The 23,896-nt window shown below is 35.8% G+C and overlaps 2 protein-coding genes across 2 annotated transcripts; both read right to left on the bottom strand.

Moving 5' to 3' along the window:
* Positions 1-8,613: 8,613 nt before the first annotated feature.
* LOC114499077 (olfactory receptor 8J2-like) lies at positions 8,614-9,644 on the bottom strand. Its single transcript, XM_028515030.2, has one exon. It carries the CDS (start codon positions 9,636-9,638, stop codon positions 8,691-8,693), a length of 948 nt encoding a protein of 315 aa, XP_028370831.1. The 5' UTR covers positions 9,639-9,644; the 3' UTR covers positions 8,614-8,690.
* A 5,110-nt stretch (positions 9,645-14,754) lies between these two features.
* On the bottom strand, positions 14,755-15,965 carry LOC114500595 (olfactory receptor 5T2-like). The gene has a single exon (XM_028517320.2). The coding sequence runs from the start codon at positions 15,703-15,705 to the stop codon at positions 14,755-14,757; it is 951 nt and encodes a 316-aa protein (XP_028373121.1). The 5' UTR covers positions 15,706-15,965.
* Positions 15,966-23,896: the final 7,931 nt, after the last annotated feature.

Raw genomic sequence — 23,896 nt, 5'->3', positions numbered from 1 at the left:
ATTTATAGGATTCTTTGGTCCCTTGAGGTCCTCCCTGAGGAGAAAGGACACAATTAGTTAATCATGCTTAAAGCATTTGAATGCTTCAAACAAAACCAATGGGATAGCTGTTAATTATCCAGGATATCTTTATATGCCCATACAAATAAAATTAGGTACTTTTCCTCAGTTCTCTAGGTTAAGTCTTTTCTAATGCAACACAGACATCTGTAACCAAAACATTATTTCTGTAAGAGGGGGGTTTTAGTTTTTCCTGCAAGCTTTGTCTCCTTTAAAAGGAGTGATGACATCACAGAGAAATGTTTGAACATTTATTGCATTGTTTTAAAATTTGCAAGGGAAAATATATGTGTAGCCATTTCCCCCTTATTCATGGTGCCTTTTGCTTATTATTAAAGTATAATACATGTATTAACAAATATATACATCATGAATAATTTTTACAAAATTAACATATCTGTGTAGCCAGAATCCAGATTAAACAGAAATTACAACCACCAAAATAAGTAAAATATTATCAGGACTCTAAAATCATTCTTCATTCTCTTTTCTGTTATGACTATACCCCACACCTCTCCCCACACACCAAAGTAACTACTACTCTGACTTCTAACAACATAAATTATTTTCACCTATGTATGTTACTTCTTATAAAAGAAATCCTGTGCATGTGTTTTCTGTGCATCTGGGCTTTTTCACTTGATATATTGTCATAGGTGTTTCTAGATTGCGTATTCTTATTTTTGTGTACAATTCCATTTTATAAATATATCACAAATTATTTATCTGTTGTTCTCTTTTAAATTATTGGAATTGGTTCCAGTTTGGAGGTCTTATGATTAGTGATATTATTAACACTCTATTCAATTTTATATTTTGAAAATAAAATAAAATTTTTTCATATCTTTGGGTATTTATAAAGTAATAAAATTTGGATTTATTTAAAGATACTCACTGATAAAAATATTGTCCTGATATACATGTGGGTTCCCTGATAATGGTAATAAAAACTACTCTCACACCCCTTATGTTCACATCAATATTTGATATATACTGGCTTAATCTTCAATGTATTTTCATTTGGGCATAGTCAATACCCTAAAATTGCTGAGCTGCAGCATTAGTAAATACTACCAAATGGATTTTCAGAGTGTTTATACAAATGTGCATCCCCACCAGTAGTGCACATGTTATCATAATTAGTTAGCTAGTTATTAATAAGGAAGGAAACAAAAAGAATTGGATATTGTTGAGCCTAACGGGCTGTGAAGCATAACCAGGAAGCTACATCTTCCCAGAAACCAGAGGATCACAATGTTGCATCAAGGATTAAAACCCTGTCTTCACCCCTCTAGCACCAGATTGTCGGCAGAAGCAGTGGGAGGTGAGCACAGACACAATAAAAGTCACAGTGGTGCAGAGTGTGGTGCTTGACCATAGAGACCTGTCAGTCTAACCTGGGAAAGTGGTCACTTGTCTAGAGGGTGGACTCATCAGGAGCCTGGGAATGCTTGGGAAATTGGTTGGTTATTTTGAAAAAAAAAAAACCAAAAAACAAAAAACCACCTAGTCCTGCCCAAGGCCCTGTTAGTTTGTGCATATTCTCTGTAGTGACCATGAAGGACTAGCAGTGATGTGGACTCCAAACACAGGTTTTAGGTGGGAGCCTGGGTAGAGCAGCGGCCAGGACAGTGCCTAGCTACCCCGATGGGGGCTGAGATCGCTTAGCAGCCAACTGTGAGTTCTGAAGGACTAAGCCATAATGTGAAACAGAAAGTGGACATTGGCCTTTGTTTGGACCTTGCTGAAGACATGGTTGGACTTCTTCCAAGGTATCATGGACAAGGATGGGACACAGGGGTGTCCTTCCATTCCCACCCAAATAAATCTTGCCACACCAGAAGTTCTTGTGTGTGAGTCTGTGAAATGTTTTTCTCTTGATCCCATGAAATAACCCCACTTTTACTGGGAACAGAAACAGTTATAATTGCTTGACGTCTTGTCAAGATTTAACATTTTCACTGTTTTCTTTGTCTCCATTGTGCATGATGTGCGTGGGTGTTGTGGTTTTAGTTTGCATTATCCTAATGTTAAATGAAATTGAGGACATTTTCATACATTCAATGGGATTTTGATATTTTCTTTAGAAAAGGGCTCATGCATGTCTTTTATCACTTTATATTATATTTCATGTTGACCACTGACTGATTTGTAAGTTATTTATATATTTTCATAAGTCCTCTGTTAAATATGTGTGTCTAAATATGTAGTTCTGATAAACTATCATCTGCCACTATGAGTTTCCTTTTTTGTTCTATTGATTTTGATGAACAGATTTCTTTTTTAAAATTGTTGTTCTGTTACAGTTGTCCCAATTTTTCCTCTGTTGCTCTCCCCTGCCCAGCCCACCCCCAGCTCCCAAGGTCAATCCCCACCCTGTTGTCCATGTCCATGTGTCCTTTATACATGTTCCTTAACTAGACACTTCCCTTCTTTCCCCCATTACCCCCTCTCTCCTCCCCTCTGATTTCTTAAATTAGTTGAAGTAATCTTTTTAAATCTTATGTACTTATTGCTCTGTGTGCTCTGTTTAAAAATTTGTACATATTCTAGTACAATAATTCTGTATCATAAAGATATCCCACTGTGTTTACCTCTGAAATGTTTATTGTTTGGATTTTACATTTAGACCTTAAATCCAGGTAGAATTGAAACTGTCAAGAGTGTTAACAAGTGTCTAGATACTTTTTCCCCCTCAAACAAAATATACAAATTACCTAATATCCTTTATTGAAAAGACTACTCTTTTTGTTATGGAAAACAGTGATGTCTCTATTATAAGTTAGGTGACTGTGTGTGTGGGTGTATTGGTTTCTGGAGTCACTCTTCTATTCCATTGATCAGAATATCTGTTCTCAGGAAAATGCTGTGTTTTTAAAAAATTACTACAGCTAATAGTAGGTTCTGTGACTCCTGAAACTTTATTCTCTTTCTTTAAGATCATTTTTGCTATTTTTAGGTGTTTTACGTATCTGAATAAATTATACAATTAGCTTTCAAAGTTCTAAAAGGAAGAAGTAAGAAGTAAAACAAAGAAAGAAAGAAAGAAGGAAGGAGAAAAAGAGAAAGAGGGAGGGGATAAGGTATAGAGGGGAGAAGGGAAGGTGGGTGTAAATCAAGTAGAAAGGATTTATGCTGGCATTATATTGAACCTATAGATCAATCTAAAGATATTTGACTTTGTTACAAAATTATGTCTTTCATTCTGTGGATAAATTTGGAATGAATTTTTTGATATATCTCTTTTGAATACAGCATTAATTTTTTATTCAGATTATTACTGAGGCCTTACATTTTTCTAAAATTGAATTTATTCCTAAATTAGGTTTCTATTTTTAATGGTTTCATAAACATTATATTTTCTTTAATTTTATTTTTAAACTTTTTCTGGATATGACATAGAAATAAATTTGATTTTTCTAAATTTATTTTATATCCAATTTATTACAGACCTATTTTTTTAAACTAATGAGAATGCCATTGGTTTAACTTATGTAATTGTTTTTCAACTGTAAAATCAACCTTGCATTCTTACATATAGGCAATGCATTTTAAAAACTTACTACACATTCTAAACAAAATGTATAACTTATATAAAGTGCCCATATGGTACAGCGCAATATCATTTATATTTTTCCTATTACCTGTATAATTTGGGGAAGTCTGGTGTTTTCCATTTAGTATTGCATTTTACTCATTTCTCTTTCTCCCCCTCCTAACTGTAACCCTAACCCTAAACTGACCCCTATCCCCTACCCCTAACCATATGATTCACCCTTATATGTGATATAAAACTGAAACTCATAGACACATACAGCAATATCATGGCTACCAGAGAAAAGGAACTTGGGGGGTTGTAAAGGATAAAGGGGGCCAAAGATATGGTAACAGAAGATGGTTCAACTTTCGGTGGTGAACATACAATGCAATATACAGAGCATGTATCATAGAAATATATATTTGAAATGTATATGGTCCTATTGACTAATGTCACCCAATACATTTAATAACATGAAAAAAGAAAATGATTTATGCTTTAGAATCACACTATAAATGTAGAAGTCATAACAAAAAATGAGGATGCTTTGCCCTGGTGGGGTGAGCTCAGTTGGTTGGAGCATTGTCCTATACACCTAAAGGTGGCAGAATCGGTTCCCAGTCAGTGCACATAGCTAGGTGTGGGTTTGGTACTGGTCGAAGAAGAGTGTATGTTGGGGGGGCGGGGGTGCAGGTAGGGGAGCGACCAATCTATGTCTCTTTCTCACATCAGTAATTGTCTCTTTGTCCTTTCTTCTCTTTCTAAAATCAACAAAAATCAATAAAAATATATCCTTGAGTGAGGATTTAAAAACCAAAAGAGATGGGGGGGAGGTTAAGAATAGTGTAGGAAATGGAGAAGCGAAAGAACTTATATATAAAATCCATGGACATGAACTAAATTGGGGGGAATGCTGGAGATGATGGGGTGCAGGGAGGAGGGGGATAAAGGGAATAAAGAAATAAAAAAGAAGAAAAAAAATGAGGGCCCTTACTACTACTGTCAGAGAATATAATATAGGGGTACAAACATAGAAGTACTCCAGAAAACATAGTTATAAAAAGAGATTATTGATATTTATGGTATAATGTATTAAAACTGGCATTGGTGATTATACTCATCTCTAAAATTTAAGTTAAAGACAGACATTGAAAATTGTCACTGGAGCTAATCTACTAATTAGGTAATATTTAGTACCACCTACTTACCTAAAATGGAGAATGCATTCTTGTTCCCCCATGTGATTACAAACATAACTGAAATCAGATGAATTTATGAGTGTCTCTCCCGTGTAAGACACTTTCTGGGAGCTTGGTTCCAATTTCTTGGTTATTGCCAAAGCATCAGAGAATAGGACATTACACCACGGTCTTTGTTAATTATCCTGGGTACCTTATATTTTTTAATGAGGAAATGTTCTTTTACCTAATTTACCTGCTTTCCTTTGTTATTATCTTTTTTACTGCATCCATTCAAATATCTGCATGTAAGCATACTATAAATTATTTCAATATTTAGCATTTTCCATAATGAGTTCTTCCAGGTTTTATGTCTGAGGATGAAGAGAAAACTCTTTAAATGTGTCCCATAGTATTTTAAAGATTCAGAAAAAGTAAAATTTAAGAATATGTGTGTAACTCTTCTATTTTTTAATGTAAAGGACTACATTGAGTTAGTGTACCCTAATTCCATAGCCATAATCATCATAGTTTTTATTTCCTATCTTCAATTTCCCTTCGCCATATGGACATTTCCCTGTAGAAGCTGAAATATGTCCTTAAAAAGAAGTCTAGCTTTCTAGTGTCAATATAATGTATATTTAATGTGCACATGTGTTGTTATATAATTCATTTTGTATTTAAAAGTTCTCACTCAACTATATATTGTTGAATTACATAAATATTTACATAATAAATATTATATAAATACTACATAAATATTTATAATATTTGAATGACTTCTGTCTCACAAAATTACTATAATCTGGGTCAGGCCTCTTTAATATATTTTTCGTTGTCGACTATTTAATATATTTTTTGTTGTTGACTATTACAGATGTCCCCCATTTCCCCTTCTTTCTCACCACCCAGCATCCCATCCCCCCACCTTTACCACATTGCTGTCTGTTTGTTTAAATAGTAATAGGCATTTAGTAAAGGACCATCTCTTGATTTCTGCATGTATCACCACAATTATCAACATTGTGTGTGTGATCCCCACTGATCCATAAATGAATCTCTCTTGAAATGGGTGCCTGATTTGGGAAAAAATAAGCATGTTTAACTCATTTAAGTAAAGACAGATCTATTTCAAGATTTCTTTGATCAATACTCATTCTACAACCAATACCCTAGAATTTCACGCTGTGGACATTTATGAATATGTGCTGCTTATAAGGGATTGCAGTAAATAATTAAATCAGATACAATTATAGAAACAATTTCATCTTTAAGACTAAAATTCTCCTACTTGTATTAATCCATAATTTAAAAAATAATCCAAATAAACTTTTGGATTTGAAAGAGTAGATGCCCTAAGCACAATCTGTGTTAACAACAAAGGTCAGAGATAAATAAAAACATAATTTTAATATAATTTTAATATTTGGATGCTCACAATAGTGATAAGATCGGCCATTTGGGATAATGCGGATGAAGGAGTTATTAAAGTGACACAGAACACTGACACCCAGTAGCAGAGGCGGGCTGGCTCACCACCAGACCTTTCTACTTTTCCCAAGGCTAGGATTGGGCCCAAGGCTAGACTATTGCTTGTCTTCCTCACAGGTATGAGGCGGTGGCTGGGTTCTAGACTAAGTCGTGGGTGGTGCCACAGCAGCTTCCTCTCCACAAGCCTCACGGTGTTCTTGTCCTGAGTGGCTTTCCAGGGTGACTTTCTGTTTTAGAGCTGGCAGTTTCCTAGTGTTGAATCATAAAGTGTTAGTAAACTGTTGAAACATTGTGTGGGAGGAAGCAAATAATGAGAAAAATGATTTCAACAGAAGTGAAGACACCACCACAACCACAGAAGTATTTGCAGCTATTTTGATTATTCAGCGATTAAGAAGCAATATTTTAAGCATCCATATCTTAACATTGAAGTTTCTTACTCAGTTTATTTCATTATGGGGTTTAAATGAATATAATGTGATATCATGAGTCCATTTCTTAATATAATCATGTTTTATGATTATAGAAACATGAATAACCTTTATCATTCAGTGATATATCCTACTGGATCTTTGAGAGATAGATTTTCTAAAGTGTTTTTTTTAAATTGTTAGTAACCACCCCCCACCCCCGACCATTATAGCTCAAAATGCTGTTGTGGTTAGAATCACTTAATAAGAAATATATATTTTGATATTTATTTAAAAATATATATTGTAGTACCTAGTTGGATTTTTTGTTAACCCCAATTCATGCACAGTTTGTGAGAAGAAGTAAAGACTTGTTTTCACAGCCTCCTTTTCAATAATATTGCTCCAACATAGATGATGGTGGTTGTCTATAGAAATGCCTTTGTAAGTACTGAAAGGACAAAACCAGTCCTGTAGAGAAGCTTGGAATAGAAGGTCACAACTGGGGGTATAATTTATAGAAGGATCTCAAGCTTCATAAAGTAATAGCTCTGTTTGTAAGAAGGATAGAAAAAAAATTTACACCGTACTTGAAATACAGAGAAAAGAAGAAAGGAGGGACAAGAAGGAGGAGGGAGAGAGAGGAGCCAGCACAGTGGTTCCTCTGTAAGGCTGGGGAACATGACAGGCAACTGGGAAATTCAGCAGTAAAGTTTCTCTGAGCAGGAGGGCTGATGCAACCCCATAACCTCTACCTGGCCTCCTTCCACTGTATCTGCAGTGAGTTTCCTTCACTTTCAAATGATTTCTGTGAAAGGACTTTTTCATTTTCATGAAGGTGGTAGTGGAACCCACACTTCGGAAGGCAGCCATGGTCTATGTGAATCAGGACAACTGGACACCTGGTACGAAGTCCTGCGGACTTCCAGTGAGAGAGCATCAGTGCTCCAACCAAATTCATCCAGAGCTTAAGGGGCCAGGAAATCTCCATGGAAAACCTTAAAGTTTCTCAGTTTTACTTTTCAATTAGAAAACGTTCTGAACTGGTCCAAATTCTATCATCTTGACTTATATGTCACGCTCACTCTCTTTACTAAATGTGAGTAATGTGTTGCATGTACAGAGCTAGGGCAGGTATTGAGTGTCGACATTGGGGGCAGTGGTGGAGGTAATGGGTGCCCTTAAGAATTGGTGTCACTTTGAGGACAACTTTTTTTGTTTAATAACATTTCACTCCAAAACACAGTAATAAAAATGCTATAAGAAGTGTTTATTGTTATGATTGCATAAAAAAGTCAACACAGCAGTGTTTAGTGTAAGAGTATAATTTGGAAAGAGTGAGTATATGTTACTTTTGGATAAATAGCAACACTTTGCTTTTATGTATATCCACCAAATGAAGAGATAAAATGAAAGGCTTAAAAAGGTAAAATCCCCTTTTACATATATTTTATTTGTTTAGCCTCATGCCCTGTTTTTTGTTTTCATGTCTATGGAAGCATTTTTGTTCAGTTTTTATTTTGTTCTAAAGGTTCATTTTTTCTCTATGATACAAATTTCTTTTAAGCTCAAGAAAAAATGGTTGCAAAAGGTTGAGAAATTGATGGAAAAAAATGCTACAAAAACAATAAAACTTTTAATAGCTAAGCAAAAGATATCTGCGGCAGAAAAGATGGTCTCACTCGACCACTTTCCAAGAAGTGACACATGTGCGCCTTCACCACCACCTATCAGGCTGGCTCTTCCTTGTTTAGAAATTATAAAAACCATTGAATAAGTTTAACTGTGTTGTAAAATGTGTTTATTTTAATATTACTGTGCATTACTTACATAACTGTGTTTTCTTGTGTCAACTAATGCATTTTTCTAAAGGGAAAATTGGGTGTTTGAGGTTGGAAGAAGAAGGATAATGATTTTCCCATTAAAATTCATGGAATTTTAAACTATTATTTGCCTCTGGACAGCGGGACTGTCAGAGGCCAAAGAAAACCCTTCATGAAGATAGTTCTACATTTACGTTAGTTTGAGCGATTGCAATGGGTTATGCAGGAACCTCTTCAATGAGTCCTTCACATCCTTGTTCCTTAGGCTGTAAATGATGGGATTGAGCATTGGTATCACGAGGGTATAGAAGACCGAGGCCATTTTATCAGTATCTAGTGAGTGGTTGGTCCTTGGCTGCAAATACATGAAGAGAAGAGTCCCATAGAACACGGTGACAGCCATCAAGTGAGAAGCACAGGTGGAAAAGGCTTTGTGTCGCCCCTCAGAGGAACGGATCCTCAAGATGGCAAGGATGATGTTAAAGTAGGATATCAGAACAATAATCATAGAGAAAAACAAATTGATTCCTGAAAAGGTAAACACAGCAGTTTCTGGAATGTAGGTATCAGAACACGACAATGCTAATAAAGGGACATTATCACAGTAAAAATGGTTGATCACATTGGAAGAGCAGTAGGACACAGAGAACACACAGGGAGAGACAGTCAGTGCTGTGGTCAGGCTGCAGAAGTGTATAAGGAACACCAGCAGAAGGCAGACCTGTGGAGACACCACCACCATGTAGTGCAGGGGGTTACACACGGCCACGTAGCGGTCATAGGCCATTGCAGCAAGTGTGAAAATCTCAGCCACAACAAAAAGTAGGAATCCTCCCAGTTGCACTGCACACCCATAGTAGGAGATGGTTTTCTTGGAAACCAAGAAGTTAACCAGCATTTTAGGGGCAATGACAGTAGAGGTGCCAAGATTGACCACAGCCAAGTGCCGGAGGAAAAAGTACATGGGGGTCTGAAGTCGAGAGTCGACAGTGGTGAGGGTGATGATGCCCAGGTTCCACACCACGGTCAGCCCATAGATGGCCAGGAACACAAAGAAGAGTGGGATCTGGAGCTCTGGGCTGTCTGAAATGCCCATGAGAATGAACTCGGTCACCTGAGAGAGATTCTCTGGTGCCATTGATGTTGTTGCTTTCATCAGTGAATGGGGACAATGAAGAGATGAAGAAACAATAAGGTGCTTTCTCTGTTTGATGCCAGCTGGTTAAAAGGTTCATTTAAAATCAGTTTATTTCTTTATTTTTTTGTTGTTTGTCTTTGGCTTTTATGTATTTTTATAAAATTTGTATTAAATTGATTGGGGTGACATTGGTTAATAAAATTCTATATGATTCAAGTATATGATTCTGTCATATGCCATCTGTGTATTTATCAGCTTTTTTGTTCACATCTTGTTTTTTCTCAATCTTTTCATAAAATCCTAAAACACGAACTCTCCCGAGACCACTTTCAGAATCTTAGAACTGTCTGAGTAAGGCACTGGTTTATTATTCACTGTTGGCTAGAGTTTGCATTGGGTGAATGCACATTGCTTCATTATATGTATTGATATTGAAATGCATATATTAATTATATTAATATTTGTGATTTCTTGAGTATATACATTCCTATGTGTATTCACTTATGCACACATGCCTCTGAGTGTGTGTATGTTTATGTTTCCAAAGATAAAACACAGTTACCTATAAGAACCAGGTGAGCCAGAATGACTTCCAGGTACTTTTCCTTAGCTGCCACAGACCTCCTCTCCACCCCATATCTCATCAACATCATCCTTGGAAATTTCAATATTTCCACGTGAACCTGTTAGTATCCTGGGTTTTTCCTCACCAGTTTCCACTGCACTGCTCTGCTTCAGCTGCTCACAGACAGACTACACCTCAGTGCTGCTTCTGCTCAGTGTCAGTCAGAAACTGTGTGCTCTTCACTGAATTCCGCTTCCTTTCTTTTACCAAATAATCCAGTCCTGTGCTATCGCTCAGACTCTGGCCGTTCAGACTTTTCTCTACTCTTTGGTTCTGGTTGTCCTTCCTTTCCTTTTCAGCTTATACTTCTTTTCTTTAAACAGTTTAAAGCATGTTTTGATTTTTTTTGGTTTTTACTGACAGTTTTGATTTGTTAAAGCTTGATCAGTGTGTTTTAGTTGGATAGAGAAGTGAATGCGGGAGAGCACTGGCATTATTTAGTGTGCACCTACTCTGTGCCCAGAGTGGTGCTAGGCGTTCTGAAACAGTGATGTCATTATTCCGCAGGAGAATCCTAGAGAACAGTTGTAATTATTTCTATGTCTAATGGAAATATTACTGAGGTTTAATGGGATTAGGTTAAACAAAGAGTCTGTATAAGATGTTGGTTAATGGTAGGGTTTTATGGTTTACCTTTAATGTGTTTTGTTTGCTTGTTTGGTTGGTGAGTTGGTTTGTTGCCTGTTGTGTCTGTAATTGTTAGCTCTGTGATTTTTTTCCAAGTGTTTCTATTCTTGTATTATGTGAATTACATGAAATAGTGCAATACATAGGTTAGGCAGATACACAGCTCCCCATAAATAATACATGCACATTAATTGTTACCTTTAGTTAATGTTATTAACATGTTTCGAATGATTTTTCAAATGTGGTTTCTTATGTCAGCCTTGGGAACTCATTCTACCTTACTGAAGGCTTTTGTAATTGACATAGAAATAGCACGTGAATTATAATTTTACATATTCAGGAAACTGGATCACAGATACCCAGCTATGTATTGAACAAGATAATCAGGATGTGCTCTCTCACAATCTCATTCTCTTAAAACTCGGGTGTTTATTTGTTTTAAAGATGCTTACTCCCATCCATCAGCTTCGTGTCTAATGTGCTGATCTGATGCTGTTGAACCAGCAGTCCCATATCTCGACTCCTACTACTGCATTCAAGAAGAATTGCATGGGTAAGTTTTGGTGGAAAACACTGCGGCAACACTCCCTCATCAAAATACTTCATCTGTGCCCTGGCTGGTGTGGCTCAGTGGACTGAACACTGGTCTGTGAACCCAAAGGTCACCAGTTAGATTCTCAGTGAGGACACATGTCTGGCTTGCAGGCCAGATCCCCAGTTAGGGGTGCGTGAGAGGTAACCAACCTATTGTACATTGATGCTTCTCTCCCTTTCTTTCTTCTTCCTTTAACCTCTCTCTAAAAAGAAAAAAATAAAGTCTTTAAAAAATAATTGTTTCTTTGCTACAAATCAAGTAACTCAGTACATATTTTACTTTGAGATAATATGTTTACTATACTTACCCTTAATTTAACAAAACCAAAAAAAGAGCATAGACAATAGCAATGACTGATTATCTATTATGAATTTGTGCAATTGACTTTTGAAATGGAGACTATATGTGTATATCCTACCTGTTATGTATTTCCTCTTCTACTGCAATATAACTGAAGGCAAAGCTATACAGTGTTGTTCTTATTTTGGTAACTGTTTGTCATTGAAAAAAGTTTCTCTGGAACAGCCTCAGTTTTCTCTTATGTCTTCAGAATCTTGTTTGATACACCAGTGTTCCTGAAAAAGGAAATTTTACTTCTTTACAAATATTTCTTTTCCTAATTTGTTTTTAACATGAACATCTTCTAGGTCTACCAAGACAATACATTCTTGGCAAATAAAATATTTAAAATGTACCTAATTTTAATAATTTTATCTTGTAATTATAATAAAGAATAGTGCAAATTAATTTCTAAGCAGCTTCTGATATGATTTTAAAACTGAACACTGTGATTTGAGCTCTCCATATTCACCAGCAATACAGAGATGGTGAACATCAGCGAATCTTTCCATCCTAAGGTTTACTGCCCTGGGCAATGCAAAAAGCAGGAAAGGGAGACAAACTGGTTGTTATTAATGTTAAGTAAGTGGGTTAGTCTTCCTTGAAGACATATTGTAAAGGCAGTTGCTTTTATGATAGAGTGCCCTCTAACACATCCATCAATTCTGCCAGTTCTATGGTAAAAAAACATTCCTTATTATATTAAGGTGAAACATACTCTCTGTAATGACTATTCATCATTCTGTATAAATGCTCATGCAGTCTAATTTATCAGTAGGGATGCTGGACACTATTTCGCAAGTCTATTACCATCACTTCCACTTGGCAGTCAGTGGGCGGAGATGAGAAAAGAGAACAGAGCAGCTATCATTTCAGTCCTGCGTCTGATTTGAATTAGCAAATTTCCAAGATGCTTGCTCCACACATCCAGAATTAGTAATAAGAAAAGTATTCAGTTTAACCTACCAATTTACAGAGATCTGCTGAGACTCCCTTTAAAGGTTGTTGCAGGAAGCATGCTAACAGGCTTTACAAGTGTCTGAAGTCCCTGCAGATCTTCACACTGAAGTATGTTTGTGTATGGCCCCAATCCCCAAACATGAGAACCAGAATTCCCAGATAAAGTCCTGATTCCCCTTGGAAGGGAAGACAAGTAAAAAGCTCATTAAACAGGTCTGTTTAATGAGCGGGTTCAGCAGTGATCAGGCCTAAGAAATAATATGTAAAATCCTGTGAAACCTGCTTTGTTAAGAATGGTCTCAAAGGGTCCAAGCAGAAAATGAGTTCCTTTCCCAAAGTTTTATAGCCCTTTAGCTAATAGACCCTGACTCAGAATAAGCCCTAGTAGTTCTTTGTATGTTCTCTATTGTTTGATCCTTACTGCCTAACAATGATTAGTGAGCTTTTACCTGTATTCCTGTGTAAATTGAAAGCCATTGACAACCTGTCAAGGCAATGGTTGGGGTGCTCTCCCCTTGAGAGAATAGCCGTGCCATTCCTTTTCCTCCATAGGACTTGGTAGACTGTGTGAATGTATCTTGTTTCATCCGTAATGCTGTGGACACTGCAGGCCAGTGTCTGTGACACCAAATCACTCTCTAGTTTATGTGAGGTTGATGAATATTTGTGACTATGGTTTAATTTTGACATTTTAAGGAGGGATGCATGTTGGGGTGAGCCTTCTAAAGAGGAGACAATAAATGAGAACACACTGTTCTGCATAATTGTTGAAGTGTTATTTAAACATAAGTATCCCAATATAGGGAAATATTCTTAGGTTGGACTTTAATTCTAAGGAGATTATCTTGCTTAATTTTTTAAAAAGGACACCCCTCTATGAAGAGAATGTTTTCATAAAATAATAAGTAAAAATAAATGTAAAATTTGTATAAAGGCAGGAAGGATGGGAGAACACTACAACTTAATTTTTTTTTCTTTGATGTAGATATACTTTCACAATGAAAATGAGGTCTGCTGGAAGCTTGCTAAATGTGAGCATAGGAAAGACTCACTTTGTACACTGGTTCTGGAGCCTGGACCAATGGTGGCATGTGCAAGGACATTACAGAGGGACAGAAGTCAATAAAAAGAGATCTGAAAGTTGAATCAGAACCAAGCCTGTAAGAAATCCCAGGAAGATGGGCTGGGACTTAGTTCTGGGAAGCACCCAACCTGCCAGCAAGTTGCACCTTCCTCCGACTTGTGCTTTTCTTTCGTCATTTTTAATTTAACTATGATCTTGATGAACGTTAATGCTTAGACTTTGTCTTCTGTGTGATATGAAAGGTGGGTTTACTATCTATGGTCTGGATGAAAGAACAAAATGGGGAGAAATGCACCTTCACAAACAGCATGGCAATGACATGAAGAATTTAAACACATTTTCTGTGGTCCCTCCAAATAAGACTGTGATTAAACAGCTACCAATGCATGGACATAAGGATGGAGCTGAGTACTTTGAACTGTAGTCAGATACCAATGGTTTCATGGAAAGGGGTCTGGGCTAATTTGAGCTGTAGTATTGTTACTTACTAGGTGGTATGTGATCAAGCTAGGCAGGTAAATCAAAATCCTATTTATAATTGCAAATATTGGAGCCTCTATACTACATGGAGAGATAAAATAATTCACAACTTTCTAAAGTAATGATTACATACATGTACGCTTGTTTTGCATTTGTATTATACCAAAAAAGATCAAAATCCACATACATATATGTGTAAATACATATATAAGCAAGAACATATTAAGAATAAAATAGATAATAACATTTTTAAAACTAAAGACAGAATAGGCAGAAGATTGACCATGATCTTTATTATAAAATATCCAGGAAAGCAGAAATATACTAGTAAACTAAAAGAAAACAGTTTCAAAATATCTTTTGATATTGAACACAGGTAATTACTCTCAATTCCTTCAAAATATTTTCAACTATAAAATGACACTTTACAGATAAACATATTTTCCCCAAACACTCTTTTCATTGCCTTATGTACATCTTTGTTCCTCAGACTGTAGATGATAGGATTCAGCATGGGAATCACAATGGTGTAAAATATCGACACTATCATGTCATGGTTCAAAGCATAGTTGGAGGTTGGTCTCACATACATGAAGAGAAGGGTTCCATGAAAAACTGACACTCCAGTTAGGTGAGAGCCACATGTTGAGAAGACTTTTCTCCGGCCCTCAGCAGAACACATCCTCAGAATGGCCAACAGAATTAAGCCATAGGAAATCAGGACAATCAGGACAGTGACCATCTCAATGGCACCCGCAAAGTAGAAGAGTAGAAGCTGGTTTGTGTGAGTGTCAGAACAGGCAATAGCAAGGAGGGGAGGGATGTCACAAAAGATATGTCTGATTTCATTGGAGGCACAGAAAGATAGCCTAAATGTGGCCACTGTGTGCACACAAGCATGCAAAATGCCACTGACATAGGAAGCAATGATGAGTGGCACATAGACTCTGGGTGACATGCTGACTGTATACAGGAGAGGGTTGTAGATTGCCACATAGCGATCATATGCCATTGCAGCCAAGAGGAAGCATTCTGTGGTCCCCAAAGTAGTAGCGAGAAACATCTGTGTTGCACATCCAAGGAGTGAAATGGCTTTATTCTTTGACAGAAAATCTACTAACATATTTGGAGTAATTACTGAAGAATAGCAGGCATCCACTGATGATAACACACTCAGAAAATAGTACATGGGGTTGTGGAGCCTGGAATCCCCAATGACCAATACAATCAGCCCTAAATTCCCCATCAGAGTAAACAGGTAAATTGCCAGAAAAAGAAAGAAGAAGATAATTTGCAGTTCTAGATTGTCTGTGAAGCCCTTCAGCACAAATGTAGTAACTTCAGTGACATTCTTCATGTTGAAACCTCACAAAACAAATGTAAAGATATTTGTACAATTAGAACTCATTTACTAAAAAAAAGAATAAACAGAACTTTGACTGAATGGCACAAGGCTACATGAGCTATGTTCTCATATTTATGTTTTTGCAATGTAAAAATTGCCACTTACACATAAGAAGACATTGACAAGACGGTGGGTCAAGTGTCCATGCCACTCACTGCAAAATTAAATGGAAAAGATGGCTGTCCACTCAGTATGTGTATCCATGTCATTTCCAAAACCATGAGGTCAACTGGTTAGTTTATAACTGCTTTTTCAAGTTGTTGTCATTTTAACTCACACTAAAACACAAGGTGATTGTTTAAAAATAAATTTCTTTAGACAATGTACACATGAGGTAGCATATCAGTGTCCAGAGCATTGGAATAGGGTGGCAGCATACTAGACTTTTCAGTAATGATGTAAAGTGAATGCTCTAAGCTTGTCTTCTGTAGAATGAGAACATTAATATTTACTTATTCCATAATATTGGAGTAAAAATTGAAATACAAAAATATGTTGATAAACTTGAATCTTGATAATTCTGTAAACAGAGAATTGTTGAATTACCTTGGTTCTGTAGAGTAGTTCTGTCCTGGACTGTAACATTTTATGAGTTAATTGCTATAAATTTTCTAACTCTATTATATCTTCTTGGATCCATTTAAAAGCATGAATCAAGGTTTTGTTTTTTTTTTAAGGATGAGGGCCCATGACTGAATTAAATGAAATTAAGAAATAAAAAGTAAACTTTGGTGAATAAGATGAAATCTATTTTCAAAAAATATAAACAAGGGCTGCAAGAAAAGGTTCACCTCAATACAACTCTTGACATCAATTCAGTGATACACCTGCAAGACATGTGACTTAAAATTTTGATCTCAAAGTATGTGTTCACTGGCCAGGTTCATGATTAAATGTCTTGTGTCAGTGTAGGCTTTTTCTTCAAAGTTCACTCTTCTTTCAAATAGCAATATGTTTAAATTAGCAACCAGATATGATAGTATGCAGCCAGGCACACTAATCAAATGAGCAGAGCAATAAATGTATGGAACAATTTCTTTTAAGTACATCATTTTTGGTTGCAAATTTAACATTACTGTATAATTGATCTTTTTTTATCAGATGTATTTATTTTAAAACATTAGCAAATAGTAGGTCCCAGAACTAATACTTTACCTAACCACATAAAAATATGGGACCAGAGCCTTGAGCCAGATAATTCATTTTTGTTTCCATTTAATGTATTTGTTGTGTGATTATTGACACACACTGAAATATTATTATTTTGGGATGAAATTTAAAAAATCCTGTTTTGATTATGATTATTTTCTCTACCCACACAGCTCACCATTCCATTTGCTACATTACTGTGAGCTGATTTCACTTGGGTAAGATAGTGCAAGACTACAGTGTTAAATACTTCAGCTACATTTCACTAGATGCCAAAATAAAATCTATACTGGGCATAGCTAAGTCAATATTAAAATACGTTGAAAGCACTTAGAGGTAAAAAGAGAAGATGTCTGATTCTTGGAGAACTAAGTAACAAAACATCACCTTTTAAAATTAATGCAAAACCAGTTTTCTAAATTTTTTTAAATTTTATTTTTTATTGTTAAGGTTATTACGGTTGTCCCATTTCTCCCCCTTTTGACACCTTCACTCAGCTTCCCTCAGGCTATCACTGCACTGTTTATTGTGTTTATGGGTTATGCATGTCTGTTGTTTGGGTAATTCCTTCACCTTCTCCCATTCAGTCCATACCTTCCTGCTCCCCTCTGATGCCTTTAGACCATGCAGTCCCACTTATGGAAATGTATCTGGAGTACCAAACCAGCAATTCAACAGTATATATGCACCCACTATGTTCATATTAGTGTTATTTGCAATAGCCAAGATCTAGAAATGGCCCAAGTTCCCATCATTAGATGAGTAGATAAAAAAGCTGTGTTACTTTTACAAAATGGAATACTACATGGGCTATAAAAAAGAAAGACCTCTGACCTTTTAAGGCAGCATGGATGGACCTGGATTTATTATGCTAGTGAAATAAGCCAGTCAATGAAAGGCAAATATCATCTGAACTTGCTTATATGTGATATCTAACGAACAAAATAAATTAATGAGCAAAATAAAAATAGAGGCATAGATACATGGAACAATCTAAGAAGAAAGTTTTAAAAGAAGGCAAAAAATCCCAGATATCTTTGCCTCAACACTGAAACACTAAGTGGGCAAAGGAGGAGAAAAATACTAACAGTCATGCAGTGAGCACATGCAGCAGAAATGGTGCTTTGTGCACATGGGGTTATTTCACCTTTCTAGCAACTCTCACAGCTAAGTAGTACCAGAGCCAGCAATCAACCCTGCATCTCCCTCAGAATGTGTGCACATTTCCCAGTGTTACACTGTCTCCTGTAGTATCATGGCCTCACTCTGTAGCTGCCCTCTCCTATTGTCACTCTCAGCAAAATAAAATATCATTCCTGATATATATTTAGATGAATTTTAAATGGTGAGACTAGGAAAACATTTAGATAAACTTTAAACATTAAGACTAGAGAAACATTACAAAAGAGCATTCACATGAAGTGGCTCTATATCACAAAGCTGGCAAAAAAAAAAAGATGATTTCTTCCTGATTAGAGCAAAATGAAAGCCCCCAGGTATTTGAATAGGTCGTGTTTTCTTTACTGTTCTTGCTTTATTCTGACCTTTTTCCATCAGAAAAAAATGAAAGCATACATTCAATTTGGAAAATTCTTCCTTAACTCTACAAACATAAATTCAATAGTTCATTTTTCTTTGTTGTATTTACTTACCTATGCAATAGGCAACAAATAAAGGGTTTAGTACTGGGGATTTTGTAACATTTGTCCTTAACATTTTTAGGCTCCTCCTCATAAAATATTTTTCAAATGACCTACCATTTTCTTTGTTGAACTGCGTATCAACAAAGGTAGGTTTAGGTATATTATGAATACAATTAATTTAGATTATTTATATTCCTTTGCACAACTGTTGATGAAAACCACGAGAATTTCCCCAAGGGGAACATGCTCCAATTATCTTCTGGTTCAAGAGAGCAACATGATGACTTACTTGGTAATTAAAAAGAAAATGGTTATGGAATACTTTACTGCATGTTGATATTTATTAAATAATCTGAGTCCTCTGGCCTCTGAGTACAATGATGCTGTAGATTTGCAGTTTCCTAATGATTAGTGACATTAAGTTTTTTTTACTTGCATCTATACTTATTGTATTTCTTTTTGTTTTCTTTCTTATTAAATTTATCAGGGTAACATTGGTTAATAAGACTATGTCGGTTTCAATTGTACATTTCTATGAAACAGGATCTGAATATTGCTTCATGTGCTCTCCACCCAAAGTCAAAACATCTTCTTTCACCATGGATTTGGCCCCCTTTGTCACTTTATTTCTCCCCTAACTCCCATCCCTCTGGTAACCACAATACTGTTTTTGTGTGTATGAGTTTCAGTTTTATATCCCACATTTGAGTAAAACCATTCGGTTCTTAGTTTTTTAGGACTGATTTATTTTGTTTAGCACAATATTCTCAAGGCCCATCCGTATTGTCACAAATGGCAGTGCTTCATTTATTCCTATGGCTGAGTACCATTCCCTTGTACATACGTACCACATCTTCTTTATCCACTCGTCTCTCGAAGGCCACTTGGTTTGTCTCCAGGTCTGGGCCACCAGTAATAGTGCTGCAATGAACATAGGGGTGCATATGTTTTTGCTGATAATGTTTTCAAATATTGGAAGTAGATACCCAAAAGAAGGTAGCTGAGTCATGTGGTAACTCTCTTCTTACTTTGTGGAGGACCCTCCATATACTTTTTTATACCAAGAGTGAATGAGGGCTCCTCTTTCTGCACAACATCTCCAACACTTGTTATTTTTTGTCTGCATGATGATAGTAGCCATTCTAACAGGTGTGAGGTGGTATCTCATTGTAGTTTTGATTTGCATTTCCCTAATAGCTAGTGAAGTTGATCATCTTTTCACATTTCTGTTGGCCATTGGTATGTCTTCTTGGGAGAAGTGTCTGTAGGTCCTCTGCCCAATTTTTAACCCAATTGTTTGACATTGAGTTGTATAAGTTCTTTAAATATTTTGGAAATGAAGTCCTTGTCACAGTTGTAGTTTGCAAATACCTTTTCCCATTTGGATGGTTGCTTTTCTTGTTGGCAGTTTCCTTTCCTGTGCAAAGACATTTTAGTTTGATATAGTCCCATTCATGTACTCTTGCCTTTGCTTCTCTTGTCTTTGGGGTCAAATTCATAAAATATTCCCTAAGACCAAGGCCCATAAGTTTAGTACTTATGTTTTCTTCTATTTAATTTATTGTGTCAAATCTTACATTTTTTTATATTGCTCTGTTGGGCATTTGTATGTCTTTCTTTTTTTAGAAAAATATCGGGAAAACATATTTGCCAATGATACCTCAGCAAGGGTATAACCTCCGAAATATATAAGGAACTTACATGACTCCACTCTAAGAAGACAAGGAACCCAATGAAAAATGGGCAAAGGAATTGAACAGACAATTCTCCAAGGAGGACATAAAGAAGATCCAAAGACACATGAAACAATGTTTAATATTGCTAGCTATCAGAGAGATGCAAATTAAAACCACAGTGAGATACCACTTCACACCAGTCAGAATGGCTATCATAAACAAAGCAACAAACAACAAGTGTTGGAGAGGTTGTGGAGAAAAGGGGACCCTAGTGCACTGTTGGTGAGACTGCAGACTGGTACAATCACTATGGAAAGCAGTATGCAACTTCCTCAGAAAACTAAAAATGGATCTGCCTTTTGACCCAGCAATTCCACTGCTGGGTCTATATCCTAAGAACACTAAAACACCAATACAAAAGAACCTTTGCACACCGATGTTCATAGCAGCACAATTTACAATAGCTAGGTGCTGGAAGCAACCAAGATGCCCATCAGTAAATGAATGGATCAAAAAACCATGGTACATTTACACAATGGAATTCTATGCAGCAGAAAGAAAGAAGAAGCTCCTACTCTTTGCAATAGCTTGGATGGAGCTGAAAAGCATTATGCTAAGCGAAACAAGCCAGGCAGTGAAAGACAAATACCATATGATCTCACCTTTAACAGGAACCTAAACAACAAAACAAAGAAACAAGCAAAATATAAACAAAGACACTGAAATAGAGGACAGGCTGACAGTGATCAGAGGGGAGAGAAGAGGGAATTTCATGGGAGAATGGGAAGGGTTTACAGGAACAAATAGAAAGGACACATGGACAAAAGCTAGGGGTAGGGTGGTAATGGGAGAGAAGTGGGGAGGGTTGGGTGGTTGCACTGGAATGGGAGTAAAAGGGGAAAACTGTACTTAAGCAATGATTAAAATTAAAAAAAAAGAGGAAAATATCTATTCAAGTGGTTTCCAAATATTTTCTCCCATTTTGTAATTTGCTTTTTCACTGTCTTGATTTTTCCCTTTGTTCTGCAGAAGATTTTTAGTTGTATTTATTCTCACTTAACTAATTTTGCTTCTGTTGGCTGTGCTTATTGTTTCTTGGTGTGTGTCCATGAAATCATTGGCAGGTCCAATGTCAAGATTTTTCCTTTGATTTTTCTGAGAGTTTAAAAGTTTCAGGTGTTCTGTTTAAGTGTTTAGTTGATTTTTTTATGCTGTAAGATAAGGGTCAAATTTTATTTCATTGCATGTGGACATCCAGGTTTCCTTACACATTTTTTAAGAAGTGACTATCCTTTCCCCATAATGTAATATTGACACCCTTGTCAAAGATCAATTGACCATAAATAGGTGGGTTTAGTTCTGGTCTCTCTATTGTGTTTCATTGGTCTACATATCTGTTTTTGTAGCAATACCATATTCTTGAGTTACTGTAGTTTTGTAATCTTTTCTTAAAGCTGGAAGTGTTTTTACTCCAGTTTTGGTCTTTCTTAACATATCCGGAGTACCACAAGAATGTTAGGAAGTCCTTTCTTTTCTGTAAATATGCCATTGGTGTTTTGGTAAGGATTCCATTGAATCTTTAGATCATTTTGGCTAGTATGGACTCCCAAAGGAGTTGAAAACTTATGCAAACCCATGCAAACTAATATGACAATTTGGTATCTTAACATAATAGTAAAGAAAATTTAATAGAATTCTTATGTTTTATCAGAATAATAAAACATGTTAGTAGATATGAGCAGCTAGACATCAGAAGGATTTGAAAACAGAGTAGGGAGAGCACACATTATTCTATGCACTCTAAAATGATATACTGATAAATGTCAATTATTTCTCAATGAACCTTGGGAAAAAGAGAACACAGAAATTAACTAGAAATGAAAAAATGTATAAATCAGGCATACTTTATTAAAATAGAAGAGTGTGAGTGGCAACTGTTGAAAGCATGATTAAAGAAAGATGAAAAAAGCAAGTGTGGAGAAAAACCGATTTGAAATGAAGAAAGAGTTTGAGAGAGACTGAAGGAAACTGAGAAAAATCACAAACTGTAATTTCCAAAATGTCCCCAAAACTTAGAGCAATATAAAATTCTATAGCAAAAATTTGTTAACTTTCTCAATAATAGGACAATTAGTTACAAGATAAGACATTCAAAGGACATTTATGTATCAAGGGCTTATTGAGTTTACTAGAAAATATGCAACAAAATGAGGGTTTGTTTCTTTTAAGGAAGAAAATGTACATGTAGAAAAGTATTTTTATGTAGTGTATAGCTTGATGAATTTTCACCATATGACCATAATCCTATAATTTTCACAATCTGACTGTAATCTTTTAATGAAAACTAAGTGTAAGGAGTAAAATATTGATAGTACTCAGATGTCTCCCTACACATTTCTCTGATCATATCTCCTCTAAAAAGCAAATATTCTAATGCAAAGATTAACTTATATAATACCAAGTTTTTTAAAGTTAGAGTTATTAAATATTAATATCAATTAATAAAACTCCACTGATTATAGGTGCAAGTTATATGAATGTTGTAAAACACATCGAATTGTATAATTAATATCAAATTAGAGAACATTTGCACCATTCTAAAAAGTCCATCATATCACTATGTAGTCAGTCTGGCAACCATGAGTGGGTTCTCCATATTTATATTTTCACCTTTTCCAGAATGTGATAGCAGTGTAATGACAATGTCATCTTTTGAACTTGTATCCTTCCACTTAGCACAGGATATATGGGATTCATTTGTGTACCTGAATATACCAATAGTGTTATTGCTATTAAATTGCTGAGTGGTATCCCATTTTAAGGATGCAGCACAGTTAGTTACTTATTCTCTATTTGTTGGACATTTGAACTGCTTTCACTTTGGAAATATGATGAATACAGCCACTATAAAACTGGAACCCAGGTCATTGTGTTCATCTATGTTTTCATTTCTTTTGGATAAATGGCTGAATCAGATCTCAGGTTCATATGGTAAATGTATGTTTCACATCCTAGGAAACTGTCAGATGGTTTGCTAAAGTGGCTGTCCCATTTGCATCCCTACCAGCAGTGGATGAGAGTTCCAGTTTCTCGGCATCTTTAATAACACCTTTATATTGTCAGTTATTATTGTACTTTTAAACTTTAATCATTCTAACAGATATATTTGATCACAGTATTCAGTTGAAATTCTTTCCCTAACTTAAGATCCTATTTAGCACTTTTCCATGGACATATTAACCATCTGTGTTATTTAAGAGTATGGCCATTTATCATGAGTTTTTTATATTTTGTTTTAGATGTTTTTATATATTCTAGATACATGTTCTCTATTGGATAGATCTTCAGCAAATATTTTGTGCAAGTCTGTGTTTTCTTCTTCACTCATAAAGATGGGCTAGGGCTCAGGTGTGGGAATAGCCCAATCTGCCAGCCAAAGTACTGACTCTCTGAATTGTGCTTGCTTTCTGTCACTTTTGAGTTTAAGCATAATTTTCATAAGTGTTAATGCATAGTCACTGTATTCATGAAAAATTAAAGAATGATTTTTGTATTCATGCTGTAGATGAAATACTAAAAGGGAGAAGAATACACCCTCACATATCAGCATAGTAATGACAGCATAAATTTAAACATATCTGTGACCTCTGAACTATGCATTGCTGCCAGGACATT

Source organism: Phyllostomus discolor, chromosome 6 (genome assembly GCF_004126475.2).
Source record: "Phyllostomus discolor isolate MPI-MPIP mPhyDis1 chromosome 6, mPhyDis1.pri.v3, whole genome shotgun sequence".
Classification (NCBI taxonomy): Eukaryota; Metazoa; Chordata; class Mammalia; order Chiroptera; family Phyllostomidae; genus Phyllostomus; species Phyllostomus discolor.
This window is presented reverse-complemented; position numbering and strand designations above follow the sequence as displayed.

Coding starts and splice junctions, on each gene's coding strand:
- LOC114499077 (XM_028515030.2), bottom strand. CDS start 9,638: ATGGCACCAGAGAATCTCTCTCAGGTGACCGAGTTCATTCTCATGGGC.
- LOC114500595 (XM_028517320.2), bottom strand. CDS start 15,705: ATGAAGAATGTCACTGAAGTTACTACATTTGTGCTGAAGGGCTTCACA.